General features: G+C 44.0%; 1 protein-coding gene across 1 annotated transcript in view; it reads right to left on the reverse strand.

Annotated features, from left to right (window-relative positions):
* GABRR1 (gamma-aminobutyric acid type A receptor subunit rho1) overlaps positions 1 to 18,711 on the reverse strand; it is a 39,527-nt gene that overhangs the window by 8,606 nt on the left and 12,210 nt on the right. The window contains exons 2-6 of the mRNA XM_050789548.1: positions 15,643 to 15,696; positions 13,668 to 13,774; positions 11,950 to 12,017; positions 10,639 to 10,862; positions 2,886 to 2,968 (exon numbers count right to left, since the gene is read on the reverse strand). Of these exons, the coding sequence (XP_050645505.1) occupies positions 2,886 to 2,968; positions 10,639 to 10,862; positions 11,950 to 12,017; positions 13,668 to 13,774; positions 15,643 to 15,696 (536 nt within the window). The remainder of the gene's footprint in view (positions 1 to 2,885; positions 2,969 to 10,638; positions 10,863 to 11,949; positions 12,018 to 13,667; positions 13,775 to 15,642; positions 15,697 to 18,711) is intronic.

Genomic DNA, 18,711 nt, shown 5'->3' on the forward strand with positions numbered 1-18,711 from the left:
CCTGGGTTTTATTACACCCTTTCCCCACATCCAATGCCCTAGGCAGCTGTCCCTTTGGCCCCAGTGGTGTGTGATGTCAACATCCCTGCACTCCTTGGTCCCAGGTGATTGGAGCCAGGGGACAAACACCTGATCCACTGCCACAAGCCCAGGCTGGCTTACAAAGTGCCCTGGACCAGTGAGAACCCTCACTCGGGCTTTGACACTGCCAGGGAGTGCCAGCGTTCAGGGGGAGTGTAGGAGTCACAAGGGTGTCCCCTGTGCTGTCAGAGAAAGTGTTTTGGCAGGGAGGAAAAAGGAGCGGACATGTAGAGGGACAGAGATGCATGTGGATGTGGATCATTTTACACAGCTTCAGCCTGGCTCTTTCTGTGGCCTGGTTTCTGGGAGGGGGGTGTGTGTGTGTGTGTGTTGTGTTAAAATACACATAACATAAAATTTACCATCTTAACCATTCTTTAGTGTAACTTCAGTGGTATTGCACTACATTCTTAGTGTTGTATTTATGATGCATGATAAATATAATGAAAATTATACTACATGAAAATTACTACATAAATACAACCATTCTTATGGTTGGACATACCATTTGCCAATGTATATTCTCCCATTCGTGGGTTGCATTTACTCTGTTGATAATGTTTTGATGCACAGCATTTTTAAATTTTCATGTAGTATTTATGTGGTAATGTAGTACCACATAAATACAACCATTATGATGGTCATACCACCATCCATCTCCGGAACTCTTTTCATCTTCCCAAACTGAAGCTCCATACCCATTTAACAATAACCCCTCATCCCTGTTTCCCCTCCCCCCAGCCTCTGGCAACCACCATTCTACTTTCTGTCTCTATAATTTTGACTCTGCTAAGTACCTCTTAAAAGTGAAATCATACAGTATTTGTCTTTTGCGATTGGCGGATTTCACTTAGCACACTGCCCTCAAGTTTCATTCGTGCTGTAGCATGTATCGGAAACGCTTGTGTTTTAAGGCTGAGCATTCTTCCACTGTATGCAGATACTACATTCTGTGTATCCATTCATCCAGTGATGGACACTTGGGTTGTTTTCATGTTTTAGCAATTGTGAATAAAACTGCTATAAATATGAGTATACAAGTACCTTTTCAAGACCCTGCTTTCAATTATTTTGGTTATATACCCAGAAATGGATTTGTTGGATCATATGTTCTTAATTTTTTTTTTTTTTTGAGACAGGGCTCTTGCTTTCTCACCCAGGCTGGAGTGCAGTGGTACAATCATAGCTCACTGCAGGCTCAGGCTCTTGGGCTCCAGTGATTCTCCTGCTTCAGCCTCCCGAGTAGCTGGGACCACAGGTACCAGCCACCATGCCCGGCACATTTTTGTATTTTTTGTAGAGACAGGGTCTTACTATGTTCCCCGGGCTGGTCTTCAACTTCTGGACTCAAGTGATCCTCTAACCCCGGCCACCCACAGTGCTGGGATTACAGGTGTGAGCAACCGTGCCCAGCCATTGTTTTAATTTTTTGAGGAGCTGTTTTCCCCAGTGGCTGCACCATTATACATTACTACCCACAAAGCATAAGGGTTCTAATTTATTCACATCCTCCCCAGCATTGTTTTCTGTTTTGTTGACAGTATCCATCCCAGTAAATGTAACTCATTGTAGTTTTGGTTTGCATTTTCCTAATGATTAGCGATGTTGAACATCTTTTCATGTGCTTCTTGGCCATTTGTATACCTTCTTTGGAGAAATGTCTATTCAAGTCTTTTGTCCATTTTTTTTAAGCAGATTGTTTTGTTGTTGTTGTTGAGTTTTAGTTGTTCTCTTTATATTCCGGATATCAATCTTAATCAGATAGATGATTTATCAATATATTCTCCCATTTGTGGGTTGTCTTTTTACTCTGTTGATAATGTCGATGCTCAAAATTAACAATTTTCATATAGTCCAATTTGCGTATTTTTTCTTTTGTCACCTGCGCCTATGGTGTCACGGGGCCTGGTTTTTAGCTTTTCCAGGATGTCTGTGTGTGTGCAAGCTTCCTGAAGTCGCTTGTTGTGCTTGAGAATCTCATCCACCACACGAACTCGCAGTGGCATTTCCCTAGGGCAACTGTTGTCAAACTTGTTTTGGCCAGGAAATCCTTTCTTCAGCAGAAATTACATTCAGAAGAGCAATAAAACATATCAAAAATGAGCTCTCTGGATGAACTCATGTGTGTGTGTGTGTGTGTGTGTGTGTGTGTGTGTGTGTGTGTGGCAAAGGGCCTGGAAGGAGACCCACATTCGCTTATCCCTCTCCTTCCCCTCCCCAAGCAGTTACCCTGACTCAATAGAACAAAGTTTAAAACCATTGCCACAGGGCATTAAAAAGGCCAGTTATGGCAATGAAGATTTTAGTTTCAAATTTGTTCCTGATATTTAAAATTACCCTAGACCTAGCTTCAATCTAACACATTACTTTAAAAGTATAGTCATGAAGACTGGGCGCGGTGGCTCACGCCTGTAATCCCAGCACTTTGGGAGGCCAAGGCAGGTGGATCACAAGGTCAGCCATTCGAGACCAGCCTGGCCAATATAGTGAAACTCCGTCTCTACCAAAAATACAAAAAATTAGCCAGGTGTGGTGGCAGACACCTGTAATCCCAGCTACTTGGGGGGCTGAGGCAGGAGAATCACTTGAACCTGGGAGGCAGAGGTTGCAGTGAGCAGAGAGACCGCACCACTGCACTCCTGCCCAGGGGACAGTGTGAGACTCAGACTGAAAAAAAAAAAAAAAAAAAAAAAAAAAAAGTCTACTCATGAATAAGGAACACACACTGTTCCTGCAGCTGAGAGTTAGAGGTGTTGAGAATTATCGGGAGCTGTGTGCTGATGCCTGGGCACAAGTCTACTCACAGCTTTCAATTTCAAGAGAGCACGTTTGTGTGTCCAAGGGAAATCGGCTGAAGTCCATGTTGCACATTGCAGTTACTGTAACCCTAGGGCGAAAAAGACAAAATTGATTTATTCAGAGCCTGCAAAAGACAAGTGCAAAATGATAAAACAAACAGAAAAGCCTCTGCTTCCTTCCAGTATCATAAATGCCTCTTCTCATACTTCATAAGCAACGTGTCAGGGTTTAGATAAGTAGCTTAAGAGAGATACCCTCACTGGAGTACTCTTTGGCATTTATGTTTAACCCAAGGGTCAGTGTGAGGCAAATAGAATGTCTCTGCTAACTCTTACCACATTCAAGCATTTTAAAGAAGCAATGGTCTCAATCAATATAATAATGTGAAATAAAAACTTACATGGTGTGGTTTCTTAAAAGAAGCCCTAGGACCATATATTGTCTCCTGTTTCAGATAAATTCCAGTTCTTTTGTTCTTTTATTGATTTTATTGATATTCAATATCGTATACAATACGGTGTACACTTACCCCAGTTGCCAAGCCTGGCACTTTTTCTTTAACAATGTTGATATTTTTATATTGATAATAGTATAGTGGACATATGTGTTGTTAGTGGATAATTCCTTGGAGATCAAAGTAATGGAAAAACACTGAAAGGTCTTATCGTGTTAACAGGCAAGCACTTGCTGACATTGAGTGATTTTATTTCAGAGTTTACACTGGGAAAGAGGCTTCTGCATCAAAAGCCAAACACATACAGATCATTCTTCACAGGTGAAAAGGCTCCTATCCAGTGGGAAATTTCGCAGCAGGACACGATTAACTCTTCTTCGCTGGTGCCGAGTGGACTACTTTTCCTTCGACCACGCAATATTTGCTATGTAAAAGTTGTGGAAATTATATGAATAATTTCATGGTCAAAAAGAAAAATCACTTTTAATTTAAATGGAAATTTCAAGGAAAAGAGCATTCTTGAAATGGAATTTTTCAAACATTTGCCTCATTTTTTCCCACTGCTTTGAGGATGTATTCTATCTATGAGGCATTTTTGATTGCCAGCAGCTGGGTGGTCTTATATCTCCTGGAAATCCTGATAAACAGGGAATGTTAGAGTGCAGGGGTTGAGGTGGGGGTCAGGCTGGCAGCTGACTCAGATGTGTAATGGATGGGTTTCCATTTCTGTGGGTACATCATCACATAACGATGCCCAATGGCATCATCAACATGAAATAAGCTAAGAACTAACTTCAGGGACACTTGGAGCTAACTTTAGGGACGTAGAATGCCCAATGAAGGAAATGTTTTGCTACGAACAAGGGGACTGAATACTCCTTCTCTTTCTGTTAGTTGGTACAGGAATAGCTGTTTTCAGATTTACAGACATAATCAGAATGGGTCTTCCCACCCTGAGTTGATGCTTCTCTCCGTATAACCTATACATAAAACAACTATTTGTGATGTAATCAAAGCCCATGTTTATTGTCATTTCCACAAGTCCCTTTAAAGCATTCATTGGAGGGGCTCTTCCCTGCCCTGGATGGAAACTTGGCAGGTCCCGTGGCTCTTCTGTTCACTCTCATGTAATAGTCAAAACCCTCTTAAGTTACACACAACACCTTAATTCAGAAATTAAGAGTTTTGGTCTGAGGTATTCATTAGCTTCAAAGTTCATTCAAATGAAGACTTCTGCTGTCCCTCCTCAGCTAAGATAAAAAGTTGGCATTTGACGGGTGTAGTGGTGGGTGCCTGTAGTCCCAGCTACTCAGGAGGCTGAGGCAGGAAAATTACTTGAACCTGGGAGGCAGTGGTTGCAGCGAGCCAAGATCGCACCACTGCACTCCAGCCTGGGCGACAGAGCGAGACTCCATCGAAAAAATAAAAAAAATAAAAAAACAAGTTGGCATTTGAGTGATCAGTTTCTGCCCATCTCTGATCTCCTCCCGCACAGGTGGAAGTGCAAGGAGACAGGGAGGTGGGCGCAGGGTAGTTCTGTGGCTGGGCAGTTTCCTGCTCTCTGGGCCTGCTACCTGGTGGAAGCTGATACTTTTTTCCTGGCTTCCTCACTCCCACGACTGGGTGCCTCCACACTGCAGGCTTCTGTTCTCCAGCTCTTGGTTCACCCACCGTCCTCTCCACGTACACTCACAGATAAGTACAGGCTGATCCCACTGCAGCAAAAACTTCTGGTTCTGCCCCCCAGGGTGGTCAGACAGCTCTTCTCTCCCACCTAACTGCACCGTGTCCCAAACTGCAGGCACACACACACCAACCTTTCTGAGAGGTCCCAGTGAAGGCCCACTCACGGCATGCCCACAGTGCTCTCCCGGGAAAATTTCATAAATCTTTCCTTTCTCCCGCTGTCATTGACTCCTCTTCTTCTTCTTCTTCTTTTTTTTTTTTTTTTACATCGTCGCTCTGTCTCCCAGGCTGGAGTGCAGTGGTGCGATCTCAGCTCACCGCAACCTCCACCTCCCTGGTTCAAACAATTCTCCAGCCTCAGCCTCCGGAGTAGCTGGGACTACAGACATGTGCCACCATGCCCGGCTAATTTTTGTATTTTTAGTAGAGATGGGATCTTGCCATATTGGCCAGGCTGGTATCAAACTCCTGACTTCAGATGATCCAGCTGTCTCAGCCTTCCAAAGGGCTGGGATTACAGGCCTGAGCCACCACGCCCGGCCTCACTGACTCTTTTATATCTTGAAGTTGACTAGGGATTCAAAAGTCATGGAACTGGTTTTTCAATATTACCTTAGCAATATTTACCAAGCATAACAGAGCATCTTACTTGTGGATTTCGGTTTTTATTGTATGCTGATGCCTAGGAAACTGTTCTCATCATCCTGTTATCTGTGGCTCCCTGCTCCTCCTCCCACTGCACTGCTGCATTCCTCATTTGCGTACTAAGCATTGGGTTCTGTGCCTGTCTCCTCCACTAGCCTACAGTCCCGGGAAGGACACTGACCTCTATTCCTGTCTTTATGTCCCCAGAGCTTGATCTAGAACCTGGCATGACTTTCATTCGTACAACTCCACAGGCCACCGTGGCACCCAGGAGGCTGTTAATAAGAATCTGGTGGAGTAATCAATGAGTGAATGAAGTGAGGAGATGGTTAATTAGATGTATTTTAGGAGCTGGCCAGTGGCTGACAGAGCTGACATGTTTTCCTTAAAATAAATTTCAAAGTGGTGGTCTTCAGTAACTCAGATCTCTTTTTTTTTTTTTCATTTAAATTGAACAAACTCATAACTCTATTTGCAATGAGAATTAACTCATCTGTTTTCACGCACAGAGAGGGAAAGGAGGTGTTTTCCTGGTGGGTGAGGCTCACTGAGGATTTTTTATTCTGAACATACCAAAGATTTTCTACTCCCTTCTTGCACTCACATCCAGTGGTGCACTGGACTAGACTTCTATAGGCTTTCGGGAGCTGATTGCTAGATTTTTAGGAAGCTTGTGAGCCAGTTGTTAAACACAGTCACTATTAAACATTAAAATTAAATGTCACATTAAAAAACATAAATAATAGCTTCCAGTTCCAAAATCGTGGCATAGAGGCAAGCTGCTTCACTCCCCACCACTGAAAACCAAAAACAAATATATCACGCTAAGATTTTCACCAGCAACAACCCAGAGCTCAAGGATGAGGATGAGACAGTTCCCTGGGCCACAGAGAAGTAGAAAAACTGAGATGACAGTAGGAGAACTGGACTTACACATCCCTGATGCTCCTCTCTCCCATTCTACCTGCCACCAAATGCATGGAAAATCTCCCCCCAACTCATGACTTCTACACTGGAAAAAGTGAAATTGAGGTGATCAGTCAGATTCCCTACCTTCTTGGGTTCCCTGGCAGGAGATTTCTCCTTACCTCAACCAACGAGAAGCATCATGATTGCCTGAAGGGTGAAATAGCCCTGAGAACAGGCAGAGACAAAGGGGAGGCAGGACTACCACCCTCATCCTGGAAATTATGCTCTGTAACCTGACCAAAGGAGATGCCAAATCAGAGTGGCTGTTCAGTAGTACTGTAGGAAGAACATTCTGTAGGTCCCCTAGGCACGAACTCCTAGCCAGCCTTCCCACACTGCTAGGATAATCCCCTCGGGACCTCCCCGATTTGGGACTGGCAGTGCACAGACAGACAGGTTACTGGAGTGAGGCAAACCTGGGCTTAAGGTGCCACCTAGAGCTGAAAAGGAGGCAGCAACCTAGTAACAGATTCACTAAACAGATATAGTCAATAAAAAACAAAACTAACTGGACAGAGAAAACTGGAATAAATAACTAATCCTTCAATGCAAAGACGTAGACGTATACCAACAAGAAACAACAGCAAACAGGGAATTAGGACCTCCCCAAAAGGGGATCCTAACAAGACCATAATTTGTAGTCTCTCTGACCAAGAATCCAAAATAGCAATTTTAAGGAAATGCAGTGATATCCAAAATAACATAAAAAAGCAATTCAGAAATTTATCAAAGAAATTTAGCAAAGAGATTGAAATAACAACAACAAAAATCGAACAGAAATGCGGGAACTGTGAAATACATTTGCTGAACTGACGAACTCTTTAGAGGCTCTCAACAGCAGAATGAACCAAGCAGAGGAAAGAATCTGTGAGCTAGAAGACTGGCTATTTGAAAATATAGTCAGAGGAGAAAAAAAGAAGAAAGAATGAAAAGGAACAAAGGCTGCCTATAAGATATGGAAAATTACCTCAAAGGACCAAATCTAAGAATTATTGGTGTTCAAGACAGAGCTGAGCAAGAGCAAGGGGTGGAAAGTGCATTCAAAGGAATAATAACAGGAAACTTTCCAAAACTCAAGAAAGAGATAAATATACAGGTATAGGAAGGTCTGAGGACACCAAACAGAATCAATGCAAATAAGACTACCTCCAGGCATATAGCAATCCATCTGAAAGGTCAAGAACAAAGAGAAGATCCTAAAAGCAGCAAGATAAATAAGGCAAATAACACATTAAAAAGCTCCAATTTGGGCTAGGCACAGTGGCTTATGCCTGTAATCCTAGCAATTTGGGAGGCTGAGGTGGGCAGGTTGCCTGAGCTCAGGAGTTTAAGACCAGCCTGGGCAACACAGTGAAACCTCGTCTCTACTAAAATACAAAAAAATCAGCCGGGGGTGGTGGTATGCACCTGTAGTCCCAGCTACTTGACAGGCTGAGGCAGGAGAATAACTTAAACCTGAGAGGTGGAGGTTGCAGTGAGCCGAGATTGCACCACTGCACTCTAGCCCAGGTGACAGAGTGAGACTCCATCTCCAAAAAAAAAAAAAAAAAAGCTCCAATTTGTCTGACAACAGACTTCCCAGTGGAAATTATGCCGACCACAAGGAAGTAGAAGAACATTTTCAAAGTGCTCAAAGAAAAAAAACTGTCATCCAAGAATATTATATCCAGCAAAATTATCCTTTGAATGTAAAGGAGAGATAGTCTTTTTCCAGACAAACAAAAGCTGAGAGAATTCACCAGACTTATCTTGTAAAAACAAAAGTAAAAAATACTCATCACTTCCTAATTATTTAACTACATTTTATTATTATCTATATTCTTGAAACCATTTACACTTATTGCATCTGTATAGTGGAAATACTGCATAATGGTGTGCTGCCATGAATTTCTTCCTAATTCTGCATTTAGTGACATCAGGTTGGGAGCCTGAAATCAGCCAGGATGGGAGTATTTACACTACAGAAATCAGCAAACATGACAAATCAGGGCTTGATTTATTGTTTTGTTGATTGTCTAGACTTAAGGCAGATTAAGCCTAAAAGGGTGTTATGCCTATTACCATTACATTGTGAGTAGTACAAAATATTGAGGATATATTTCAATATTTGAAAGCTATCATCCAATTCAGCAAAGAACTTGCTTTTTCTTTGATGAATGAGTAAAGTTCCTACACAGTTCTTCATTGTTTCACTTTTGTCTCACTAATGGAAAAGAAAATATCAACCAACATTCATCAGCTCTACATTCATTTGTTGATGACAGAATTATAAAAAACTTACAGTGGTTTTTCCAAGAACTAGGAAATCATGCTTAAGTTATAAATACATAGAATTTATAATAAAGAGCATTATACATCCTTTATGTCAGTGATGTTTACAATAAACTTATATACACATAGATATGCATACTTTCCCCCCAGGTAACCAATTGTTAAACATTTACTGGCATACCAATGGTCACATATGTTATGGTCTAGAACTCTGTAGCCCTAGTGATGCCATTGAGTTGTGTTGTTGTGTTGGTAGTTTCTGAGCCTTAAGATGCCTTGAAAACCTGTCTCAGTGGGCCAGGTGTGGTGGCTCACACCTGTAATCCCAGTACTTTGGGAGGCCAATGTGAGAGGACAGCTTGAGCTCAGGAGTTCAAGACTAGCCTAAGCCAATATAGGGACATTCTGTCTTTACAAAAATAATTTTAAAAAATTTATCTGGGCATAGTGGCACATGCCTTTGGTCCCAGCCACTTGGGAGACTGAGGTCAGATTATTGCTTGGGTCTGAGAGGTTGAGGCTGCAGTAAGCCATGATCATGCCACTGCACTCCAGCCTGGGCAATAGAGCAAAACTCTGTAAATAAAAGAAGAAAAGAAATAAAGAAAAGAATGAAAAAAAAAGAAAACCTGCTTCAGAAATGAGGACTTCAGGGAGAACCAGCTCAACATGGCTTGGGGAAGGGGTTGCACATCCTGCATCTGCCTGAGTACTTCTTATGGGAGGAAGCATTTTAAGCCTCAAAGATGAAAACCCCATAATCCCCACTCCGTGTCAGGTACCTAATTACTTAAGTTCCAAGCCAGAATGAGTATGGAGGGATCATCATAAATATTCCTTTGGGGAATGGGGACAGAAAGTCAGCTTCAACATTGCAATCTCTGACTCTATAGATCTATAGGTCTACTGTGCAACTATCCATGAACCTTCTACTTATACACTGATGTGTGGATTCATCTTTACCATTCATCAACATGGAGGCCAAAGCAAAGTCCGTGAAACTGGAATGCACCGTCCACACAGCAAAATAGGAGCAGACCACAGCAAGTGACCACATCCCTTCTCTGTGAAGGCCTGCTGCTCATCTCCACATGCCTAGAGTACCATGAGTTTCTAAAGCTCCTGTGCAGCCTGAAAACCACACTGTGGAGCTGGGTTTAAGGAAAGCTTCCTCAGGCCAGCGTTTAATGAGCAATTAAATGTTTTTAAAGTGTCTGAACTGGTAAGAAGATTTTATTTATTATATTTAAAACGTGATGTTCGGAATGGCACGTCAAGTCATAAAGTTGCCAGGGGTCCCCATAGTTTCTCAAGTAGAACACTATGGAGAGAAAGGAGAAAAAACATGCCTGCGGTGGCCAGATGAAGCAAAAGAACTTTTTTTAAACAAAAGTTCTAAAATGTTCCTGAAAAACGGGAATCAGAGAGATTGTAGGAGGTAAGTCCTTGAGAACACACTATCTATTTCTCTGACTCCTACTAGAGAAAAAAACTTGTTTATTATTGAAAGATAACATATAGAATAGTATCAGCTTGAGAAATTGCCCCAAATGTATTTTCAAGACTAATTCTTTAAAATTTCTACTCACATATAAAGTTAGTTTTCCTTGATGTTGAGAAGCTGGCAGCTACTGAAAAGTTAGAAAGTAGACATTCAGAGCCAAAAACCCAAACTGCTGTTGTGAAACCAATGCTTTTCTTGGTTAATATGAACAATCTGCTTTTCTTCCTACCTGAGACTGTAGAGCACTTTCCCATCGGGCTGGACCCGCAACATGACATTGTCTGTGGTGGTGTCATGGATGAAGGAGCGTTTGGAGTGCACGAAAAACATGTCAGGGACCCAGATCTTCTTGACCAGCCTGCCATCAAATGTCATGCTGAGGTTGTTGGTGCTTGGAAAAGACAGCCTCTCGTCCTTCCAGTAGTGCCTCAGGTAGAGTGTCATCGTAAAGTCCTGGGGCAGAGGGGCAGAGAGGGAACCCCAGACACACACAAACCCACTGAGGTGTGGATTCTGTAGCCCCTGTGGAGCCTCATTTAGCTGGGGAATGAAACCGAGCCAAGGGAGGTCTTGCTTCTAGTCCCCGGAGTTTGCTGCAGTAGGAGGAAAAGAATGCTGCAATGGCAGGGAACTCAGTGAGAAGCCTGGAGCAGACAGTGTGAGCGTGCCTGGCCCTGCCTCAAGCCACTGGCATTCGCTCTACACTTGAGGGGCTGCTACTGCCACCATGTGTGACTCAAGCCACAAGTGCCAGAAAGTTAATGTCTGCAAACAGCACTCAACCAGAGAGAAGGCAGTGGATAAATACCCCAGCTCCTGCACCCCTGAGTCGGGATAACCCTGAAGTGTGTTCTTCGCTGACTCCCAGAGTACTCCAGTGGCACTGAGTTCTGTGGTTCTATAACTGAGTTCTACACCAGTTCCAAAGTAACTGGTTTGATAGCACAGCCGTCTTTGCTTCCTTTTACTCCTCTCTTCCCCACTTTGTTCTGGTGTTTCCCAGGATCACCTCCCAAATAAACTGCTTATACTTATGCTTGTGACTGCTTGTCTCAAGTCTGCTTCTTGGGGGACCCAAACTAAGCTAGGTCCCTAAAACGTCCTGTAAGTCAAGGAGTTAGAGAATGTTGCACTTTTTATCTGAACCCAACAAAAAGTGGGGAGAAAAGGACACTCTTTTGCTTCTTTTGCATTTCCACAGCCAGGTACAGAATCCACAGGAATAAGATGTGTTTAACTACTTGGCAGCTGCAAACTTGGGCCCTGCTGCTCACATTTGAGAACATTTGTCCAGAAAATGCATCCCAGTGGCAAGAGCCTGACCACTGGAGTGGGAAAAGCCAAGCTTGTTATCTGGCTCTGTTTCATACCAATTGGGTGGCTTTGGGAAAATCTTCTTGAGCCATCTGTAAAAGGAGTGTGGGGATTCCCACCATCCAGGTCAGTTGTGAGACTAAGTGAATTCAGGTGCATGGAGCTCCTGGCCCTGGACAGGCTTTGTGAATCCCCCTGCCACGGCCCTGGTCAGAGAAGCACTTACCATGTCAACCTCTGAGATGCTATCCAAACTCTCCACCTGCACATCCACACCAACAGGAATGGCAGGGCCTGGGGACAGAGCATGATAAGAGCATTCACTGTTTTTACTTGAAATTTTACTATGGAGGAAATAGGCAAAAGAAGCATTTCCCCTGGAACCTCAACGTCATGTCAGATTTGGAGGTTTGGTCATGCCAACCTGAAGTCAAACCAGAGACAAAAGCATGGAACCATAGGCTGGCTTTCTGAAATATTCCAACAAAAGTTTGAAAGCTCCTTTCTTGGTTATATATGCTCATCTGAAGGTATGATGAAGACCTAGGTCAAAGGCTGGGTCTGATCTAAGAGTAACTGACTTCTTAGCATGAGGTCACCCACATGATTCCCTATATTTACCTTCTAGTTTTGCACCCTCTTTCACTCTGGAAGCCAGTGTCTCTTGTCTGGCCATGAGAAAGGCATTGTTTGGTAATAGGCACTCAGAACCAAAGTCATATTCAGGTCATTAGCCAAACCCACAGATCTGCATCTTTGCAACGTGATGAAGTGGCCTTAAAACATTAGATTTTTTGTTATTTCTGGGCCTTACGGACTCAATATTGATAAAGAGTAAGGAAGATAATGAAGGGAATCAATTCCTGCCCCCTTTCTTCCCTGCTCTCAGGGTGAAGGGCAGGCATGGAGCACACTGAATCATTATAGAGTATTAAAAAGGTGGGTTTGGATTCAACAATGGTGGATTATGGACTGGATAGAGACTCTCTTCTACAGCCTATTTACTCTTTGGATAAAAGTGACCGGAAGAAATAAATGGCAAGATAATTATTTCTTTTTTTTTGGAGACAGAGTCTCATTCTGTTGCCCAGGCTGGAGTGCAGTGGTGTGATCTCAGTTCACTGCAACCTCCGCCTCCTGGGGTCAAGTGATTCTCCTGCCTCAGCCTCTTGAATAGCTGGGACTACAGGTGCCCGCCACCACAGCTCTGTATTTTTAGTAGAGACATGGTTTTACCATGTTGCCCAGGCTGGTCTCGAACTCCTGAGTTCAGGCAATCTGCCCGCCTCAGCCAGGGCAGATGAAATCCCAAAGTGTTAGGATTTCAGGTGTGTTCCACCATGCCTGGCTGAGAAAGATTTCTAAAATATTTTTTTTCCAGGAAAATAAACCCATAAGGATGAAAACTTCTTGACATTAAGAAGGCTGAAACCCAGCAGCTGCAGGCTAAGCTTCATAGGGCTTTGCTATTCTTCTGCACTAAATCATTATTCTCTCAAGCTATTTTCATTTAATTAAAATGAGCAGATCACATTCTGCCCTAAGATATGTACCCTGAACTCTATCTGCCAGCTCCCAGATGACAACAAATTTAGTCCAAGGTTGTTATTTCCAGGTATTTTTAGGAGGCTGTATTGGGCTGCAGCTGCCCTGTGTTCCCCTACCCTTCCTACAGCCAGCTGCTGGCCTCCCTCATTGTGAGCCATCCTAGAGGGGCAGCAGCCACCCAGCAGCAGATGCCTCCTCAGACTCTGTTCAGCAGAACCCAGGGCGGGGCAAGGCGGATGCTCAGAACGTACTGTGGGCTCGATGTCTTGTCCACCAAGCACAACCGAGGCAGACTGGGTCAGGGGAGAGCAAAGCTGTGCTGTACCTTGGCTGATTTCCTGCCCACAGACAGAGGACCAGAAGAAAGAGCGCACCGCGAGAGCACACATCCCATACCTCCGAAGCCAGGCCTCATGCTGAAATCATGGTCATCTATCCTCAGAAGCTGTTCCGACTTTGTCAGAGGCGATTTGGTGATGTCAGGGCTTCGTCTCAGAATTGGGCTGCCAAGGGGGAAGAAACCAGTGAGATCATATATTCCAACCAAGACAAATAAAAAGTAACTCACATTCTGACTTGATCTTGATAGGTGTGATGGGGTATGCTATTTCTTCTTTTAAGCTATCCCCTCTTCCTTTCTCCATCTTTCTGGATAAATGAACTGACCCAGAAGGTCCAAGACATGGACTTTGACCGTGACTGTGGAGCTTTAAAAATACTGATGCCCAGGCCCCACCTCAGAGATGCTGATTTGGACTGTCTGGAAATAGGGCCTGAAAATTGGTCTTTTTAAAGTTTCCCAGATGATTTTAATGTGTAACCAACACATTAAATCACTGGTTTAGTCTTGTTATTAATCGCTGGTTCTAGTCTTGTTATTAATAGCCCAAATTCCCTTAAAGTGTCTCAGCCTTTTGAGGGGTTTTGAGCTGGAGGGGAGAGCAAGTGAGTATGGTCCGAGCCTGGTCCCCTGATCTCTGTTGGCCCACTGTGGAGGGAGCAGGACCTTGCCCTGGAGGGAAATGCTGACCATCCCGTCTGCGTGGAAGGCGGCTACTCCTGCTGCTGCTTCTGAACTGCACCTGGGGTCATTTGTATTTGTTTTCTCTTTTTCTCTATTGGTAACATACTTTGAGCATTTGAAAATTTTTTAGAAGAAGAAATGTAGTGAAGACTCAGCCTCCCACTTCTGCCTCCACCCGCCCCAGCCCTCATCCACAGGCGTTTCACTTTTTTTTTTTTTTTTGAGACAGAGTCTCACTGTGTCACTCAGGCTGGAGTGCAGTGGTATGATCTCAGCTCACTGCAACCTCCACCTCCCAGGTTCAAGTGATTCTCATGCCTCAGTTTCCCAAGTGGCTGGGATTACAGGTGCTTGCCACCATGCGCAGCTAAGTTTTATATTTTTAGTAGAGACAGGGGATTTGCCATGTTGGACATGTTAGTCTTGAATTCCTGGCCTCAAGTGATCCACCCACCTCAGCCTCCCAAAGTGCTGGAATTACAGGCATGAACCACCGCACCTGGCCAGGTGTTTCTCTTACTGGTTTCTTGTCTATCTGAGCAGAGTTTCTTGTATACAAATATATACAGATATATATTCCTAGTTATTCCCTCTTTATTTTATATTTTTATTTACTTACTTATTTTTAGAGACAGGGTCTTGCTCTGTCACCCAAGCTGGAGTGCAGTGATCTATCATGAGCTCACTTCAGCCTCAAACTCCAGGGCTCAAGTGATCCTGGACTCAAGAGATCCTCCCATCTCAACCTCCCAAGTAGCTGGGACTACAGGTACATGCAACTGAGTCCAGTTAATTTTAAAATTTTCTGTAGAGACAGGGGTCCCACTATGCTGCCAGGCTAGCCTCAAAGCCCTGGCCTGCAGGCAATCCTCCCACCTAGACCTCCCAAAGTGCTGGGATTACAGGTGTGAGACACCACACCCAACCTGGAAGTACTTCTCAAACTAGAAAGTGGTACACAAATGGGAGGAGCCATTGCCATTTCTGAACCCACCAGGAAGTGTCCTTCTAAAGTGAGGAATTACCGTGCTGGCAGCAAAGGAGGTGGCCCAGGGAAAGAATTGGAACCAGCGAGCTGCTTACAGATATAAGAGAGGAAACCGGGTTTGTCAAGAGAAGGAACACCAGCTCCCATTGCCACAGACATCCTCTCTCACCAGCTTGATCCAGGAGCCAGCCCCCCACCCCCTGCTGCCGTCTCCTTTCAGGCTCCCGTTCCTCTGGTCCCCATCCTCCAGTTTCTGATCCTTGGTGAGGGGTCGGGGAGCGGCTCTGCTGAAAATCACTGCGGTTGAGGTTCAGGGAAGAAACATCTGCAAAACAGTGTGCATGTGCTTATGGTCATACCTGATTTGCTTGTGGGCATCTTCATGTACTTCTCGTCTTTGTCTTTGAGGCCTACTATGAACAAAAAAAGTAAAGGCATTGTAGAGACAGTCTAGTTACTCAAATCAACCAAGCACCCCTCTCCCTCCAGATTTGCTTCAAATCTAACCAGAATAAAATGTGAAAGAAGGAGAAAAAACTATGAAGCTTCAATGCATTCATTTAGCCTCTTCTTGAGCATTTTCCAAGTACCTACAGAAGAAACTGGAGGATTCATTACTCAGAAGGTCTAATTTGAAGAGGTCCGACCTAAAATAATCTTCCCCACTGGTCTACCCAGGTCTGAAATGGACACCATTCTCTTAGAAGGCTCTTAAGGATGTATACATTTTAACTTTGATCCACCATAAAACCATCATTATGGAGAGTAACACATTTGCTAAGTGAACTGCATCACTTGAGCATCCTCGTTCTTTGGCTCATGATTTCAGCCAAATGGGCACTGACAGAAGATGAGAGAGGAGGAGGAGGAAGAAAGAGGTCAGGGTATTTATTCCTCATTCTCTCCTGGCTTTGATGCCAGGGACTAGCAATGCCTGTGTTACTCTGTGATTGCAGATAATCACAGTATCTTCAATAAACTCCAATAATAATATTTCCCCTTCTAGTCAAGGGGTAGTCCTGGCTTCCTGCTATTCCTAGTCCTTGGGGGCATCAACACGCCTGACTGGATCCCTGAACTCTGCCCACATCTCTTTGAATTGTTCTCTTATTTAATTATCATGAGTTAAGCCCTTTTGAAGGCAATGCTGTTTTCTGCCAGGACTCAACTGATGCACAGGGACACATCAGGACAGATGCACAGGGATTATGTCATCTGTAGAAAATGGAGCAGAGACAGGTGTGCGCTCTGCAGGCGTGGGCAGAGTTAAGACCGGGGAGTGGCATGCACTCCGGGCAATGGGCCATCACAGTTGATGGGCAGCATGAGGCCGAAGGACACCGGGGACAGAGTTCTCTTCGCATTCAGTCCCTTGCACGGTGCTGGACCCCGGTGGACCCTCAATACCTATTAGTTGAATGAAGGAAGGAATCAGCCCCTTAGATGGGCACTTAAGAAGGGAGACAGGAGGGAATGAAAGAGGAGGTTGGAATGGAAAAAAGCTTGGCCCAGCTCTTACTTTGGCTTTGGGCCGGCCTGAAATGGAACCAGACACTGACGAAAGGAGTTTTGTCAAATTCTGAGATGCCACTGCCTTTGCCTTCAGGAAGCCTGGATTCTAGCCAAGAGAAGACGGATGAATAGGATATAGTTATGGTCTTTTTCATTATTGTTTAATATTATTAAATAACTTTTTTCCTGTTTACCTGCCCGTGTAAAAAAATTTAGAAAATAGATTAATCATAAAGGAGAAGATGAATATAAACTCACAAGTAACCTCTGCCATTCTGCATCTGTATTTCTTATAATTCTTGGAGAATTACACTGTTTGAAACTTTCTTTTAAACTCAAATTATAATATATCATGGAATATTTTTTGCGTGATTGGCATCTTTTCGCCATCTGAGGGTATGATTATTAATATTGAAATGATGTATTACACAAAACAAGTAATAGGAAAATCTGACACTGCTTGAGCACTTCCTATGTGCGAGTTATATGCTAACTCCTGTTACGTGTGTTAACTCAGGTTATTCCTCAAAACAACCCTAGGAGGTAGGCCTCGTCATTATTCCCATTTTATATGCAGGAAACTGAGACACAAAGACTTTTAATAACTCGTAAAAGTGAAGGAGCCAGAAGTCAGAGCCAGGGGTTCTGGCTCCAGGGTTGGAAGCAAGACTGGTCATAGCATCACGTTGGAAGATTTGCCCCCCACTGCCAGGAAATCGGCTTAGATGTGGAAGGTCTGAGCTTATCGTCTCCTCATACACAAGTTAACATGGACCTTGCACAAAGTTGGTGCACGATAAATATTTATTGAATGAGCCCCAGGAGGTTATGAAGAAAGGATAGGCATGTACCAAGTTAAGATGATACAGGATGACATTCGAGACAGCTTTTTGAACTGAACATACGGTGTACATTTGTTGAACACCCATTTTTATTTTGGATGAAATGACAAATTCCAACCTATGAGACTTCTTGATGTCTGCTTGTTCTAGTTCTTAGTCTGTGCGTGGATGCTTTCCCAAGAGGTGTCAGAACTTTCTCAGGGGTGAGCTGGAGCAGGGATGGGGGTTTGTGATGAGGGAGCTCTGCTGGAAGGCTCATTCAGCTAATGGCTGGGCATCTGATAAGTTACACTTCACCTTGCTGACTATTTCATCTGACAAGATAGAGAACTTAATTTTTACAAAGAAGCAGAAAACGGCTAATGAAAATGATCTTCCTTTCTCAGCATTTGTAACAGCCAAGAAAAGAAGTCCTTGTATGTAGTGCAAAACACCCAGATGTTGTCCTTGGCACACCCCCACCCCGCACACCCCCCCAAGCCCCGCCCATCTCTCAATCCTCCTCCAGAGCCACTGAGAACAACAGGGTACATCCAGTTCTAGCTCCACTTCTTAGATATGTACCTGCTCATAGGGGTCCATTTTTCTGATGTGCATAAAGGCCATGAAAGACCAACTGGGGCCTTGCCCACAGCAGTCAGGTGGCCAGTCCTGGCTGACTTCCTTCTCAACGTCCCCCACCCTGCCCCGGCTGTCTTGTCCTCTCCATCCCCACCCTGCTGCCTTGGGTGTCATTACTTAGCATATGGGAGGCAGCAGGCTTTCCTGCCTCTGGTCTTATCCTTCTCTAATCCAACCATCCCACCAATACCATGGAATGAAAATCACAATTATGTCACTTCCCCTCTTAAAACCCTTCATCCTCAAAGTAAAATCCGTGGAAGTTGGGCATACAAGGCCCATAATAAGGCTCCTACTCACTTTCCCACTCTCAGCTCCCACTCTGCCCCCAACTTCTTGCTGTTGTCAATTACATCTCTATGCTTTGCTCCCGATGTCCCAACTCTCTGGAATGCCCTTCCCATTAGTCTTCACACCCTTTGTTATCCAGACAGCTCCATGCATTCCCAGATA

The sequence above is a fragment of the Macaca thibetana genome, chromosome 4, assembly GCF_024542745.1.
Source record: "Macaca thibetana thibetana isolate TM-01 chromosome 4, ASM2454274v1, whole genome shotgun sequence".
Classification (NCBI taxonomy): domain Eukaryota; kingdom Metazoa; phylum Chordata; class Mammalia; order Primates; family Cercopithecidae; genus Macaca; species Macaca thibetana.